At 38.0% G+C, this 16,190-nt stretch overlaps 1 protein-coding gene and 1 long non-coding RNA gene across 2 annotated transcripts; both read left to right on the forward strand.

The window, feature by feature from the left end:
• Positions 1 to 3,716: 3,716 nt before the first annotated feature.
• On the forward strand, positions 3,717 to 5,046 carry LOC110713155. Its single transcript, XR_002509787.1, has 2 exons — positions 3,717 to 4,204; positions 4,765 to 5,046. It is a non-coding gene; the product is annotated as an uncharacterized LOC110713155 (long non-coding RNA).
• A 5,530-nt stretch (positions 5,047 to 10,576) lies between these two features.
• On the forward strand, positions 10,577 to 12,750 carry LOC110713152 (60S ribosomal protein L22-3). Its single transcript, XM_021891624.1, has 3 exons — positions 10,577 to 10,648; positions 10,717 to 10,983; positions 12,329 to 12,750. Exons 2-3 carry the CDS (start codon positions 10,751 to 10,753, stop codon positions 12,471 to 12,473), a joined length of 378 nt encoding a protein of 125 aa, XP_021747316.1. The 5' UTR covers positions 10,577 to 10,648; positions 10,717 to 10,750; the 3' UTR covers positions 12,474 to 12,750.
• Positions 12,751 to 16,190: the final 3,440 nt, after the last annotated feature.

Below are 16,190 nucleotides of genomic sequence, written 5' to 3' on the forward strand. Positions count from 1 at the left end.
CTAAAACACTGGCTCATTACAATCGGTTCAAAAGCAAGCACTCAAATGACAATATTTCCAAATATGGATTGTCGCGCATTCTTATTAAACGACAAAGGTTTCCAAAAATTGGATTGTCATCCCCAACTGACAATATTTCCAAAAATGGATTGTCGTGCATCTTCTTCAACGATAATTTTTCCAAGATTGGATTGATATCTCTGGCAAAGTTTCCAAGCGTGGATTGTCGTGCTCCTTCTTTGTTTGGCAAGTGTTTCCAAGTTCGGATTATCATACATTCATAGATCGCTGGCAAGTTTTCCGAGATTGGATTGTCATACACCCAGTTCCCTATGGCAAAATTTCCCAAAGGATTGTCGTAGGTCTCTACTCATCATAAATTTTGGCAAAGGTTCCTCAACGTGGATTGTCATTCATTTCAATAAGTGGCAAATTTTCCCGAAGTGGATTGTCAATCGACTCTGTTTTGCAAATGTTTCAAGACGCGGATTGTCAATAGTGGCAATATTTTCCCAAAAGGATTGTCGCATAGCGTTGGCAAATTTCCAAGGTGGATTGCTTTCAAGAGTTATATTCCAAGATGTGGATTGTCGATCGTAGCAAAGTTCTTATGAAAGATTGTTACGAAGCATTGGCAACTTTTCCAAAAATTGGATTTTGGCAAATTTTCCGAGATACGGATTGTCGCTTCATCGTGGCAACATTTCCAAGGATGGATTATTACGTGGGATTAACAACTTTCCCTAAATCGGATTGTCATACATCATACAAGAGTTGTGTTGTCAACTATTCCCAAATAAAAGAGGATTGCCGACATACTGGTTCAGAAGCAGCAAAGCGCCGACGTACTGGCATAGCAGCATTAAGGATTAAAAAGCAGTGATCTTTTCGAAGACTATCACAGCGGAAATTGGAGTCATATAAAAAAGAAGCTCTTTGTTCAGAGACGCGTGAACATATCAAAAAGAAGCTCTTTGTTCAGAGACGAGTGAACATCGAAACAGCAAGGTGGCGTTCCCTGGATTATGGAGAGTTGTCACAAACAATTGAGGATTGTTTCAAGAGAAGCAATCTTCGATAGTATTCCCTTGGACGTGGAATATTATCAATGCGAATGAGGATTGTTTCAAGAGAAGCAATCTTCGATAGTATTCCCTTGGATGTGGAATATTATCAAAGCGGAGGAGGATCGTTTCAGGTGAAGCAGTCTTCTATATTGGAAGTAGTTACAAGCGTAGCGGTTTTCAAGCGGGATGGCATTCTCTAGCTTGTAGGAGGTCCTCAAAACAATCGGTTACTTTCAGAGACGTGTGCTCGACGGTGCAAGATACGCGTTTCTTAACTCTTTTATCTGTTTAACTAACGCTAGTTTTGCACGTATCGGCGTTGCAAGAGTTATTTAGGATCGCAGAACGTTCAGAATCATTCTCCGTCCCTATCGATACTTTGACTTTTGTTTTCGAAACTTGCATTTCTCCAAACTCAGTCTTTTGTAGACACCCATTTGTGTCTCCCCAAAACCAAACCCAGTGATGAGTACCTTTCGCGTCGAATCATAATCAAATGAAGTGAAAGTGTGGAAAGTTTAGTGTTGCGGATAGTTTTAATTTCTTTTCTCTTATCTCTGTTTTTGAAAATTTATTTTAAGAAAACAGCCAATCCAGTTTGGTTGGACCATGATATGGATCCAATAGTAGTGTAGTTGGATGGGGCTTGACAAGAGCTTTCCAACGATATATTATAACCCAATTCCGATGAATATTGAGGAAGTTATGGCCAATTTACTAAACTGGGCCCGGTTTAAGCCTTATATGCGGCCCAATGATCTAGGGGAGGGCCTAATATGATTTATCATTCCTAATGCAATTAGGAATGGTTTTAGTCTTCTAGATTCTTCTAAAAGGTTCTTTTCATTCCCAATTCAATTAGCATTGATAAATTGACTTTTGTTGACTTTTCAGAGTTTTAATTAAAATCAAAGAACATTTTTGAGGAAAAGATACGATTTTATCCTCCCGTACGGCAAAATTTATCTGATTTTAGAAAACGCTTCAAAAACAGGGTTAGCGCCTAACGCCAGGCATTGGCGCCTGGCGCCAATTAGCTAGCGTTGCACCAGCTCTGTTTCACGTGCGTCAATGCTCTGTTTTGATAATTTTATCTTTTTGGCTGATTTTCTCTATAAATAATGTATTAAAACACCGTTTTCATTCATCAATAACCAGCTTTTCAATTATATTCACCTACAATCAGTTTTCACTCGCAATCATCAATTCTCGCATTCTCTTCTCTATTAATCCATCTCTTTTTCTAAACTCGCTTTTCAAATACAAAATTCCGCATTCATTAGATCTAGAAACACCTAGCCGTATTCGAAGTTGCCTTCGCCCTAGACATGAAAGGTTTAATTTCTGAGGGTTTGGTCCCAAATCTCTCTTTCAATTATTTAATTTAATTGTTTGTTTATTATTTTCCTTGAAGTTACTAATGTGCAGTGTGTATTTTGTTATTAGAAAGAGGTACGAGGCATCAAAGTAAGTACTTTAATGGTTTTAATTGATATTATGATGTAGAAATCATGTTTAAATTGTTATTATGATATTCCTAGTATCATGTCTAGGGTAATTTTAATATCAATTATGATTGTTACGATGCCTTTTATTCTCTTCCTAATATTTGTGATTGTTAGTATCATTTTAGGGTTAAAGATTTGATTTTTATTGCTTAGTGACATGTTAGGGTTTGTTATTAATCTTGTTAGTATCATGCCTAGGATCTTGCTATGCTTTAACGTGATGATTATTATGATCATGATTATTATTATTTTTATGAATATTATTATTATGTTGCTTGATATTTATTTTTATTGCTTGATCACACCTTTTATGCATGTTTAAAGGGAATTGGTACTTGTAATCACGCTTAATAAGATATTAATAATCTTGTTTAGGGTTAATTTGATTATAATTCAAGTGATCGTCAATAATAGTTTTATTTGCGCATTAAATTCAACCAACATAGATTAAACATGTTTAGGGTTAAACCTATTGATTATATGTTAGTCAGAAAGCGCACATGAATACGATCTGAATAAAGTAGAGGCCTATTATTAGGGCAGGTCCAATCTCTTTTAGGATGGATTTGTACATTCATCCCCGAACCCTTATTTGGTTCTAGACCTTGTGGAGTTGACGATCTCTTGAATCGTTAAGGGGTGTAACCTTCACCTCGTGAACGGTTTACAAGTTCCTAAAACTTGTTGGCGACTCTTTTGCTCTATCTTTTTCCCTTTTGGACGCCACCGTACTTTAGTGTATGATCATAGTGGGGTTCAAGCTAGGGGATTAACGCTTGAAATATTCCCCACATGAGGCCAAGGACCCTATTCATTTTAAAAATAGTCCGGAAAACGATCGAAAAGAAATCGAGTCCCATTCGGAATAAAAAAAACTTCTGTCGCGCCAGGCGACAGGCACTGCGCCCGACGACAAACTCTGTCGTTTGGCGCTAATTAAAAGATATAACGCGCTTTGTATGGAATCCTTTTCCTAATATAATTAAGTAATTAGAATTTGCGTTAAACAATTTTAAGATCAGATTTATCATAAAACACTTATTTTATTCCAAATAAAACTCTTTAAAATAATAATTATTAATCCTAACACTAGTAGAAAATATCAAAAAGGCACCCCCTAATTGCCACCGGTTCAGTCCAAACCGGTGGCAAAAATGGGCTACAAAATTGGAGGGAAGCTGAAACAGAGTAAAAGGTACCGGTTCACATCAAACCGGTGGCAAAAACATAAAGGCCACCGGTTTGAACTGATGCCCTTGAGAACCGGCCCTTATATTTATTAAAAAAAAAATCGGCTCCTTCTCCTCATTCCCCAACCCCAAACCTAATTCTTCATTCCCTTTCTCTCGCCGTTTCTCTCTCCTCTCCTCCTCTTTCTCTCTCCTCTCCTCCTCCTTCCGTCTCCTGCACCCCTAACTCCTCCTTCTCTTTCTCTATCTTTCTCTTTCTCGATCTCCTTTTCCCTCACCTCCTTCTCCACCACGAAACTAAGAACAACACTTTCACCACCACGAAGTGCTCCTTCTTTCTTTGATTCGAAGACCAAAACTTTCACCACCACGAAGTTCATTTTAATCGAAGACCACCACATGCAACACCATTTTAATCGAAGACCACCACCAATTCGAGGTTTAATCAATTTTATTCGGTTTTCTTTTTTATTTTTTCTGGGTTTTTGTTTTAATCGGCTTTTTAATCGATTTTTTTATGTTAATACATATTAATTCGTTTTTTTTGTTTTTTTTTTTAGTTTAATCGATTTTATTTTTTATGTTAATCGATTTTATTTCGTTTTTGTTTTTTATTTTCTGGGTTTTTGTCTTAATCGATTTTTTAATCGTTTTTTTTTTATTTTAAGTGATTTTAATTCTTTTTTTTATATTTTCTGGGTTTTTTTAATCGATTTTTTTTTTATTTTAAGTGATTTTAATTCGTTTTTTTTATATTTTCTTGGTTTTGTTTTATTTTAATCGAATTTTGTTTTTTATTTTCTGGGTTTTTTCTTTATTTTACACGATTTCTTTAAAATCTTGGTTTTTGTTCTTGTTTTTCTTTTTTCTTTTTTTTAATCGATTTTTAATTTTATTTTCTAGGTGTTTCGATTTTTTTTTGAGGTTTTTTCTTTTAGGGATTCTGGATGATTCGAGTAATTATTTTAATCGTTCTTTTTTTGGTTGTAATTGGTGCAGGTATATTGACGCAAGAATCAACATGCAAGTTTAATTGTGATGTTGTAATTTTTTTTTATTTATACTGTAAATTTTTTTTTATTTATACTGTAATTTTTTTTTTTTGGATTTATACTGTAATTTTTTTTTTATTTATATGTTGTAATTGATCTATATTGATTGATATTCGATTTACATTTTGTGTTCTATGTATATTAATCTCTACAACTAGATTCATATACTTTAATACCAAATACCCAAATAATTTTATGTGTAACAAAATACCAATAATGTAAAAAAAAATAAAAAAAAATTAATATTTTGGGGATTTTTGGCACCGGTTAACCGGTGCCAAAAGTAATTAAAAAAAAAATTTGGATTTATTTTTGGCACCGGTTAACTATTTTTGCCACCGGTTTGAACCGATGGCTTTTCACCCAAGTAATTGGCACCCCCCACATTGGCACCGGTTGAAACCGGTGCCAATTACGTTTTTTCACCTAGTGTAATTCCATTAGAATTTAAAAGAACCTTCTAGATATTCTAGAAGACTAAAGTCAATCCTAATAACTTTAGGAATAATAATTAATAGGTCTTCCTCTAGATCATTGGGCCGCATATAAAATTCATTTCTGGCCTAATTTAGTATTTTGGTCATAACTTCCTCATTATTCATCGAAATTGGGTTTATAATATATCGTTGAAAAACTCTTTTCGAGTCCGATCCAACTACACTATTATTGGACCCTTATCATGTACCAAACTATATTGGACTGGTTATTTTCATAAATAGAGCACATTTTAAAAAACAGAAAGAAATATATTTTAATAAAAACAATCGTATCACTAGATTTTTCACACTTTCAATTCGTTCGATAATCAAATGACGTGAAAGGTATTCATTACTGGGTTTGGTTTTGGGGAGACACATTTGGGTGTCTACAATAATAAAGATTCGATGCTATCTTGGGGAAACAAGCGTCGAGACTTGTTCATAATGAAGGTTTGTTGCTTTGAAAAGTAATGAAGGCTAGCTAAATATTATCTGAAAATCACTTTTCTTGATGCTTACTTGGGGTTTGGGGGGTACCTACTCTTGGAGGAGTATTTGGCTTATTAAGAGTGGCAAGGAGGTGAAAATCTGGCACGAACCTTGGCTAGCAGATTCGGAGGACAGAGTTGTGACAAGTTCAGGTTTAGAGGGATTTCACCACGGTGAGTGATCTTATTGATGAGAAGACTAAGGAGGGGAGAGTATTATTGCAGAAATTTTTAATGAGTGCGATAAAAATGTATCTATCAATCCCTGTGAACTTGATGACAACCAAAGTTGTACTTACACGGGCTTTTACAAAGGATGACATATATTCGGCAAAACAATGTACATGTTGGGGGAAAGGATACAATTTAGATGACTCTCATCAAGCGTGAGTGAAAATTAGGGGATTTGAAGCATCGCTAAAAGTTTGTCACTTGTATAACATTGTACAAACACTTTATCCACTAGAGCTTTATTGAAAATATCGCCATTTAATTGACAATATTATATGTCCATGGTGCGGGATGGTAGAGGAGACTACTGGTCATGCGCTTTTTGACTGTGAGCGTGTGCAAGAATTGTGGGAAGAGAGTGGAAGTGGAGGTATACTAAATGACACAATTGGAACTTGGTTTTGCGTTTGCTGTTGAGGTGGAAGATCGAATAAGGATGTTAAATTGAAGCAAAGGCAAGGTCCCCCCCCACCCCACTCCCGAGTGGGCTGGGGGGGGGTAACATTTCTAGCATGGATGATCTGGGCTGAAATAAGCAAAAAGATTTTTAAAGGAGCTACTACCCCAAATAATGTTCTTTTAGCAAAAATGGAGTGAATGGTGGATGAATTTGATAGTGATACAAAGAAGATCCATGGTACCAGGCCGATAGAGCAAAGACAATCAAATAACCCCTCTAGGTGGGTGTAGGGGATAGTAAAGCTCAACTCTGACGCAAGCTTAGCTGAGGAGGGCTGGGTTAGTATGGTTGCAATGGCTCGTGATCATAAGGGGGATGTACTCTTAAAGGCATCTAGGAGAATAAGGGCTTGATGGGGGTAAAGCTCTTGTTATGGTTCTCAAGCTTTGCTACAGGGGCTTGCAAAATGTGATTCTTGAGTCTGATTGCCAAAGTCCTCATCAATAGCCTATCACAGGCAACCATTTTCTTTTCTGACTTTTGATGGTGTACTAGAGGAATTCTCTACTTTAGTAGTTCTTTCAATTCTTTTTTCTGGTCACATGTATAGAGGGAGGACAATTTTGTTGCTCATCACCTTGCTAGAGTTATCCCTTTTAGAACTGAGCAAGTGTGGTTCAATCATTATCCCACGGAGATCTCTCATTATGTACTCTCGAACGCTTTGTCCTTATATTAACTACTATGTGGCTCGAGTGATGCCTTGAATTGTTAGTTTGTGGTTTAATATGGTAATCATGTTCGGTATTTTTTTTCTTAGTGTATGGATAATCATCTTGAAAGTTTAACATTCTGATGATAAAAAATTTCTATTAGAAAGAATCATATTCGATATTTTGTATGTTATGATTAAAATTATTCAAAAGCTATTTAGTATTAAATAGAAAAGTAAAATTATTATATTTTTTCATCAAATCAACAAACAATACAATTTTTCTGCAGGTTACAGAGGAATCATTTAAGAACCTGATGAATATTTTTGACAGATTTGGTGATATCTTAGGGAAGCGTTTAAATCTCGGAAAATCTTTTGTAAAATTCAGTAAATTGGTGCCAGCTCACCAAGTAGAGGAGTTCAAGAGGATTCTAAAGTTTGGCCAAGTTCAGAATTTAGGGCTTCATCTAGGTGCCCCAATTGATCTAGCTCGGGGGAAAAAGGACTCTTTTCAGTTTTTGGTGGATAAAGTGGTGTAGAGGGTTACGAATTGGGATGCGATGAGGATTTCTCAGTCAGTAAAACTAATTTTGATCAACTCAGTTTTGATAAGCATTTCTTCTCATGTTATGAAATGCTTCAAGCTTCCGGGGTCCATAGTTAATAAAATAGACTCTCTCATTGCAAGGTTTTTTTGGGCAAGAAATGGAGAAAAGGGAATGCATTGGGTAGGGAAGGACATCTTACATCTACCGAAGGGAATGGGAGGGCTTGGAGTTCGGGCTATGGCAAAACTTAATGATGCTCTACTATTTAGGCAAGTGGCTAGGATGCACTATAATCCTCAGCTATTGATAGCCCGCTCTTTTTCTCTTGTGCATGCTTGCACAATGTATGATGGAAGGCCTTCGGCCACGCTAAGGGTTAATGCTTCATGGGGAAGACAGGGTTTTCATAAAGTGGCAAACAAGTTGGTGTATGGTTTCGCTTGGAAGATTGGAAATGGTGAAAAGGTTAAATACGCTAGTATGAGATGGGTGAACGATGTGGTGCCTGTCCTCAATTCCAATCAGGTGCTTAGTAGGATAGGGACGGGGAAGGTCAGAGAGTTAATGAAACCTTACCCTGAAAGAGGGTAGGATGCAGGGGTAATTAGGCAAAAGTTTGAGTGGGGATCAGCAAGGCAGATTTTGGAATTGGAGCTTCCCACAACAGAGAAGGAGGATTTTTTGTATTGGCAAGGTCATAAATCAGGGGTCTACACGGTCAAGACAGGTTACGCTTTCTTATGTCAACAGGAAAGGGAGACTTTTAACGTTTCGAGGGAGGATGATTTTTTCAAGCTGATCTGGAAGTTAAGGCTTCCCCCGAAGTGGAGCCTATTCCTTTGGAAATTGATTTTAAATGGTTTAGCTATTAAATCAAATTTCCAGCATAGGGGGATTCTAGTAGATGCTCTTTGCGGGGTATGTGGTGACAGTGATGAGGATTCACAACACCTTTTTCGTTTATGTTCTCTGGCTATATATGCTTGGCTTAACTGCTCATTGCATAACAGCTCTGAAATTGATGGGTCTACTCCTTTGCGACAATGGATCCATAGATTTATCCTGCTATTTTATAGCGAGGATGGGATTGTTAGTGACTGTATTACCACTTTTATAAGTGTGTTATGGGGTCTATGGATGGCTAGAAATGGAAGAGTGTTCAGAAATGATAATGACCATTTGTCAGTGCTTATGCGACATCTTGAGAAGGGCAACAAGGATCTATCTATTTTCTTGAAACTGGATGTGCGGAATTTGGGAATGATACAAGAGATGAGGCCCATGGGGGGACCACTATCGGGCTTCAAGAGAGCTTGTATGGGAGGCAGAACTGACAGCCCAACTAGTGACTTTGACAACAACTGGGAAGTTACAATCATGTGTGATGGTTCGTGGCACAAACAGTCGGGGATTGGAGGTTTTGGATGGGCTTTTGCTCTGCCGGATCAAGATTATGAGGATGGAGGGGGAGGTTTTTGCATAGCAGATCCGGCTCTATATACAGAGCTAATGGCCTGTCTAGGAGGGATTTGATGGGCAATTGGTAAAGGCTTTAGGAGAATCTGGATCTATACAGATTCAAGTGAGGTGGTGGACTTGATTCAGAAACCGCAAGGAGGTGATATGCGATACTACTGGACTATTCAAGAACTTCAACAACAGGCGGAGCACTTACAAAGCTGTATGGTTTGGAAGGTTAGCAGGGATCAAGTCCGACAGGCACATGTCTTGGCAAATGAGTGCAGGACCACTTTAAGTAGTTTTTAGCTTAGTGTTCTGTTTTTTCTTTCCGTTTCTCGTTTAGTTTGCTATTGTCAAAAAAAAAAAAAAATCAAAGCTATTACATTATGTTATGATATGATACATTTGTTCAATAAATGAAGGACTAACAATCTTATCCAAGTTATATACTTCGTATAATTTTATTGTGTCAATAATTATAATAAATTGATAGCTAAGGTGGTAAGTCTTGTAACGTTTTAATTCATGTTGTGGGGGGAGACGTGACATATTTATTCCTCTAAAAGAAGTAACACATGACACATATTGGTGACATGACATATCTATATCTATACTTAGGGCCTGTTCTCATTGACTGAACTCAGCTGAACTGAACTCAGCTAAACTGAACTGAACTGAACTGAATTCATGAGAATATTAACTAAAAAAAACGCATAGAAAGAGGTTTGAACCCATAACCTCATGGAATGAATATCACACGTCTTGCCATCTTAACTAGCAATAATTTATGCTCTATTCATCCACATAAATGTATATACTTGTAGAATACAAAAATGCACACAAACTAAAAACAAATGAAACTCATATTACTCTTTCAATTCTTTTCTATATTTCAACATTATTTTTCTGAAGTAAAACTAAAAAAAATTCAAATACTTTTTTTTGTTAAAAAAACTCTAAGCAACATCACAGGGCAACGCCTGGGTCAACACACTAGTTAAAAGAGCTTAAAAAGGGTGACATGAGGTTCATATTCTATATTAGGAATGCCATATAGAAGTATAGATATACTTCCTCCATTTTTTTTAATATTGCACCACTTTCCTTTTAAGGAAGTTTCACAAATATTGCACCATATTCATTTTAGGAAAAAAAATTATTTGTATTCACACTATAAATACCTAATATACCCTTGCTTTTCAACACTTATAGTTTATTTTGTGTATACTATCACATGGGCAACTTTGTATTTCTATCTTTCTCTCTCATTTTTTTTTCCACTACCAAAAAATTTATGTCAATCTCTTATGATGCAATTATAAAAGAACGAAGGAAGTATATATTTCGTCACTCTTTCCTGAAAAAAAAAACTTGTTTGGAAAAACCCCGTCCAAAATGAGCCGGGTCGGGTATATACGAAGGCCCAATTCTCCTACATTTTTGTTTAATAAAAACCTAACCCTATTTTTGATCCATTCTCTCATTTGGCCGCTCAGACCTTCACTTCCGGTATTCTTTTTCTCTCTCTTCCCTTTCTTCCACTCGACCGCCGCTTATACTGACGCCTGTTATTGCAGATCAACGTAAAAGGAGAAACCCAGAAGAGAGAAAATGAGTCGAGGAGCAGCAGCAGGAGGTGCCAAGGGTAAGAAGAAGGGAGCTTCCTTCACCATTGACTGCGCTAAGCCTGTTGAAGACAAAATCATGGACATTGCTTCCCTTGAGAAGTTTCTTCAGGAGAGAATTAAGGTCGGTGGTAAGGCCGGTGCTCTCGGTGATTCCGTCACTGTTACTCGCGAGAAGAACAAGATCACCGTCAATTCCGATAGCAACTTTTCCAAGAGGTTTTTTTTTTTTTTTTTTTTCGCAGTACTTTTATTTTTTTATTTATTTATGTAATAAACTAGTTATTTTGATTTTTTTTTTTTTTTTTTTTTTTTTGTGAAATTGGTGAGGTTTTATCCTTTTAGGGTTTAAGTGATTTTTTGGGTTTCGTTATTGTTAATCATGTTTCGATTAATAGGTAGTTTTCTTTGATATTCTGTTGTTTATTCACTTTTCAGAAATTCATGTATGTGATGCTATGTATCTTTATGTTATTGTGCTTTTCTGGTCTGTGTCTTTGCTTATTGTCCTCTTATTGAGCTGTTCTAAATTGTTGATTGGTTAAACTGACTATAAATGAAGTGGATATAAGTTTAGACAAGTTTTCTAGGGCTTGATTAGGAATTTTAGGATTTATGCAATTGGTATGTTAGGAATCTTTTGTATTAATTTCTGCATTTTAATCTTATCAGGATTGCTGAATGTATGCTGCATTTTAATCTTATCAGGATTGCTGAATGTATGCTGCATTTTAATCTGATAATATATGCTGCATTTTAATCTGATAATATATGCTGCATTTTAATATTATTAAGATTGCTGAATATATGCAGCACCGAGCTTGATCATTGTAATTGATGTTGGTGTGTTCCTGTTTTTTATGCCTTTCTAGGTCAGCGGTTTGAAATGTTGTTTAAGTATTTAGATTAATGAACTTGAAAGATGGTTCATGTACTTCCTCTGAGCAACATCTTATTCATTTTTTTATGCCGATCACCTGTTCTGTTGTATTACCTTGAAGACCTCATGTGCTTGGTAACTTACGAGTAACATTGCCTGGTGTTGCTGCTTTCGCCTTCTTGTTAGGCCAGTAGTTTAAAGTGGTGTTTAAGTACTAAGATAAATGAACTTGAAAGATGGTTGATCGTTGATGTATATCCTGTGAGCAACATCTTTTTTATGCTAATCACCTGCTCTGTTGAATTACCTTGAACTTCTTCTTGACAACATGTGCTTGGTATTTTATGAGTAGCATTGCCTGGTGTAGCTGTTTTTGCCTTCTTTCTAGGCCAGCTGTTTAATGGTGTGTTTAATTATTGAGATTAATGAACATGGAAGATGGTTCCTGTGAGCAAAATCGTTTTTTCATTGTTGTGTCTTCACCTCTGGTATACTACCTGGAACCAGTTTGGTAATTTACGCTGCACATTTCTTGGGTTGTTGTTTTTGTACTTTTTTTTGAGTCTGAGCTTATTCTGTATTGTATTGTAAAAAGCATGTTAGCCTATAAAAGTGATGTATGAACTGTGATAGGTAAATGCGTGCTTTTACTTTCGAGTAATCTTGGTTTGAATTTATTTTCAGGTACTTGAAGTATTTGACAAAGAAATACTTGAAGAAGCACAATGTTAGGGATTGGCTTCGTGTCATTGCTTCCAACAAGGACCGTAATGTGTATGAGTTGAGGTACTTCAACATTGCTGAGAATGAGGCTGAAGAAGAGGATTAGATTTTTAGAAAATAGTTTTGAGCTTTGGTGATTTTCCTTATGTCAGATCTCATAATTTTGGGAGGAAAAAACGATTCTATGCATTTAACACCGTATCACTTGAGATATTTTTTCAACACTTATTTTTGTTTTTATTTAGAATTATCTGCATAGCTTCAGTTTTAGTATCTGGAATCTCCCAACTGCGCCATACTTTATGTGGTTGGAATTACTATGAAGATTAGGAAGAGTTTTATTGTAGATTTTATGTGATTTTATCATGTGATCTTTCGTGGTAGCTTGTTTGTTTTCTTTGAAGGGACATAAGTTGGCAGTTTTTTTAAATGTGTGAAACATTGTTTATTGTGTGCCTATTTCCTACATGCCCTTGTGATATTGTGATTCTTGATTAGTACACCCAGGTGCACCCGATCCAAAATGACGTTGCCTATGCCTATCACATAAAGTGTAGGGTGCTTGCAGCCCTAAAAAAGGCCAAAAGAACACGAACATCTATTCTATTAACTAATACTAAAACAGAAAATTGCTGACATCATCTGCTTCTTAAATTGTATATGTGTCTCTTTCTAATAAAAAATTTCTCGCTTAATGCACTTATGATGTCATATATATTTTGGGGAACTTTTTTTAGGAATTGTTAGTTATTTTCATTTAATCTATTGAATGTGTCAGTAAATAAATGATTTTGTAGTTGGAATAAATAAATTGATATTGAGCAAAAACTTTTGTAGAATTTGTCAATAATAAGTCAACCTTTGTATGATTAGTTTAAAATAAATCAATTTTTCAACGAACTTAAAATAAGTTAACTTTTAGAGGTATTTTCTTTTAATAGGTCCAATGACCGAAAACCTGCCACACAAGTCATTCTTTAACTAAAAACAACTTATTATTTTATTAAATGTTAATTATAATTACAATAATAATAAAAAAAAAAATCTCAGCAACCCCATTTTTACCCCGCTGGCATGGTCCCCGTATATAGGGATGGCAATGGGGCGGGTCAGATGCGGATGATGGTACCTACATACCCATACCCGCCTAAAAATCTTATACCCATTCCCGCCCCACCACCCGTGGCGAGTACAAGATAGGATCTATCCCCGTCCCATCACCCACTTGGATATTCATACCCGCTCCAAAATCCTCCCAAACCACCTTTGCCATGATGCTCTATTGTATCACATTAATGACGATTATATTAAATTAGGTTTAGAAAATTGAGACTTTCACTATTCAAGCTTATTGAGTCTTAGGGGGTGTTTTGGATGTTTTTGTCCCTCGGGAGAGTTACGTCACAAAGTCTGGTCCGGCGTGAGCTGTACCTGTAAAACAACGGAGACTCCGAGTGGTTGGAGCTCCGCCTTCGACGATCAAGTTAGTAACTTGAATAAGAGTAAAAAGGTGCAGAAATTTAGGTGGGTATCTGCTCGGATTCCTAGCTCGAGATGTCTCTTTCAAAGAGTAAATGTGTAATAAATGGTAAAACGTGCCTCTAAATGAAGGAAATCTCCCTATTTATAGGGTCATCGAGAATTGTGCCCCTGATTAGGTCATCAAGCCCTAATCATTGGTGGGCTGCGCCGCATTGCGGTTTTCTTAGGATTTGGGCCATGAAGGCCGCCTTTTTCCCATTTATTTGGGATGACACGTGCCAAACAGGGGTTGGTCCATTTTGGACTAACCCTAGGGTGACACGTGTCACTTTCTGGTTGGACCACGTGGCAGGGTAAAATTACCCCAAACATTTTCCCATCACAGATGTGACGTGGCATTCCACGTGGCATCTGTGACACGTGTCACTCTTTCATTGGGGGGCCATTTTACTACCAGTTTTTGACTGTTCACCTTATGCGGAAATTACGGAGATGCCTCCGGATTTGCCCCCAATATATAGCCGTTTACCATCATTATTTTGTACATTTACAAAAACTTTAAGAGAGATAAACTTAGAGAGAGAGAGAGAGAGAGAGAGAGAGTCTGCTTTTACGTCTGTGTCAAGCGCAAGCAATCAAGCTCGTTCCCGTCTACCACAGCCGGTTCCGTCTTACCTTCAGATATCAAATTTAAAGGTACCGTCTCTGTCTCTCTCAGCTCTGTTTTTTTCCGCTTGTGTATATTTCTTGCAATAAATGGATGCATCACTAACACACACGACACAGCCTAGGTTAGAGTCCAGCCAGTCTCTGAGTACGGCTGAGTCTAGGACTGGGAGTGCCGCCTCGGGGTGTTAGGACCACCCTTATGCTTGGAATCTGACCGTCTGTGTGTCTGTGCAGAACACAATGGCTCGGACAATGCAGACGACCATAGATCCTGATTATAGGAGCGACGGCTCAGGCGGGCAACCGCCTGAGGGGGAGACGTCAGGTAGGGAAAACCTGACGGCTGTTGAGAGGTCCCCTCCGCGTGCCCCTTCAACCCCTGCAGATTCCTTCCTCGATGAATGCGATCAGAGGGACGGTGAGGAAGCCGTTTCTATGCCTTGCTCGCAGGATGAGGAGTCATCCGGAGAAAGCTCCGCCTCCAGCTCCGAGAGCAGTGACGAACCTATGTCACCGCTTGAGGATAGTGAGGTAGAGGAGAGGAAAAAGTGGAGTGAGAAGGACGACCCCTTCAAGATCCACTTCTCTACCAAAGATAGGGAAAACATGGAGAAGGACTTGGAGAAGTTTAAACTTATGCGCCCCCTAGCCGGTAATTACAGCATCCGAGTGCCGCCTGAAAAGGGCATCGTCTCCTAGAAGGATGACGAGAGGAACGCCAACGCCTACTTTGGCTGTTATGAGGCGGCGTTCCTAGCCGGGCTGAGATTTCCTCTTCATGAGGCGGTGAAGGCAATTTTGGGAGGCTACGACCTTGGAGTGTGACAACTAACCCCCAATTCCTGGGCTAACATCTTGGGGTATGTTGCCGCCTGTGAATTTCAAGGGCTGCATCCTGGCTGGGAGGCCTTTGCCCATATGCATTATCTAAGCCGCCACCTAGGCGGCTGGAGGGCGTGGTATACTTTGACCACGCATCCTTAGTGCATGATGACTTTGGACAAAGTGTCCAAATTTGACGGCTGAAAGCACCGCTTCTATTTGCTGTCTGCACCCAGCCGACGATAAATTTTGAACTATGCCGGTATAATAAGAAGCCCGACCTGCTGGGCCGGAAGTGTTGTCTTCCCCGGATTCCGGATGAGGACTATGAAAAAATAATAGATACCAACTTTTTTGGTCTTGAGACTGTTACCCTGTCAACCGGGGAATTAATAAAAGTTCCAAAGAACTGGATCCCAAAGATCACCTAGTTCAGGGACGAGGCCTTTTTGTCCGCCTGTGGACTCAGCACAATGTTTACCAAACGTATGCGCCTAACATTATGACCGTCTGGGCTATTTCTAAGTTGTTGTGTAAGTACTGATGTCTTTGTTCTTTTTGCATAAGAAGTTTTGGCCATGCTTCCAGACGACAAAACACCCAAACGGTCCTCAGCCACCATTCACAGAGAGATTGCAGAGAAACAGGCGGCTCAGATCAGGGCCAAGGTAAGACGCCTGACCCCTTTTTCCTTAACTTCACAAGTTTCGTTTCCGGATGCATAACTAACTTGAATCCGCTTTCTAGGGAGGCAAAATCCCAAAAACGTTTGAGAAGAGCCTCAAACGGGCAAGGGATGACTCTGCCTCTACCCCGTCCAAGTCTAAGAAGTCTGCCTCCTCATTGGCTC

This window comes from Chenopodium quinoa, unplaced genomic scaffold (assembly GCF_001683475.1).
Source record: "Chenopodium quinoa cultivar QQ74 unplaced genomic scaffold, ASM168347v1, whole genome shotgun sequence".
Classification (NCBI taxonomy): Eukaryota; Viridiplantae; Streptophyta; class Magnoliopsida; order Caryophyllales; family Amaranthaceae; genus Chenopodium; species Chenopodium quinoa.

What these genes read in the sequence shown, in the direction of transcription:
- LOC110713152 (XM_021891624.1), top strand. Translation starts at nt 10,751, where the DNA reads ATGAGTCGAGGAGCAGCAGCAGGAGGTGCCAAGGGTAAGAAGAAGGGA. An exon ending in GATAGCAACTTTTCCAAGAG is followed by an intron (nt 10,984 to 12,328) that starts GTTTTTTTTTTT and finishes ATTTATTTTCAG; the next exon opens with GTACTTGAAGTATTTGACAA.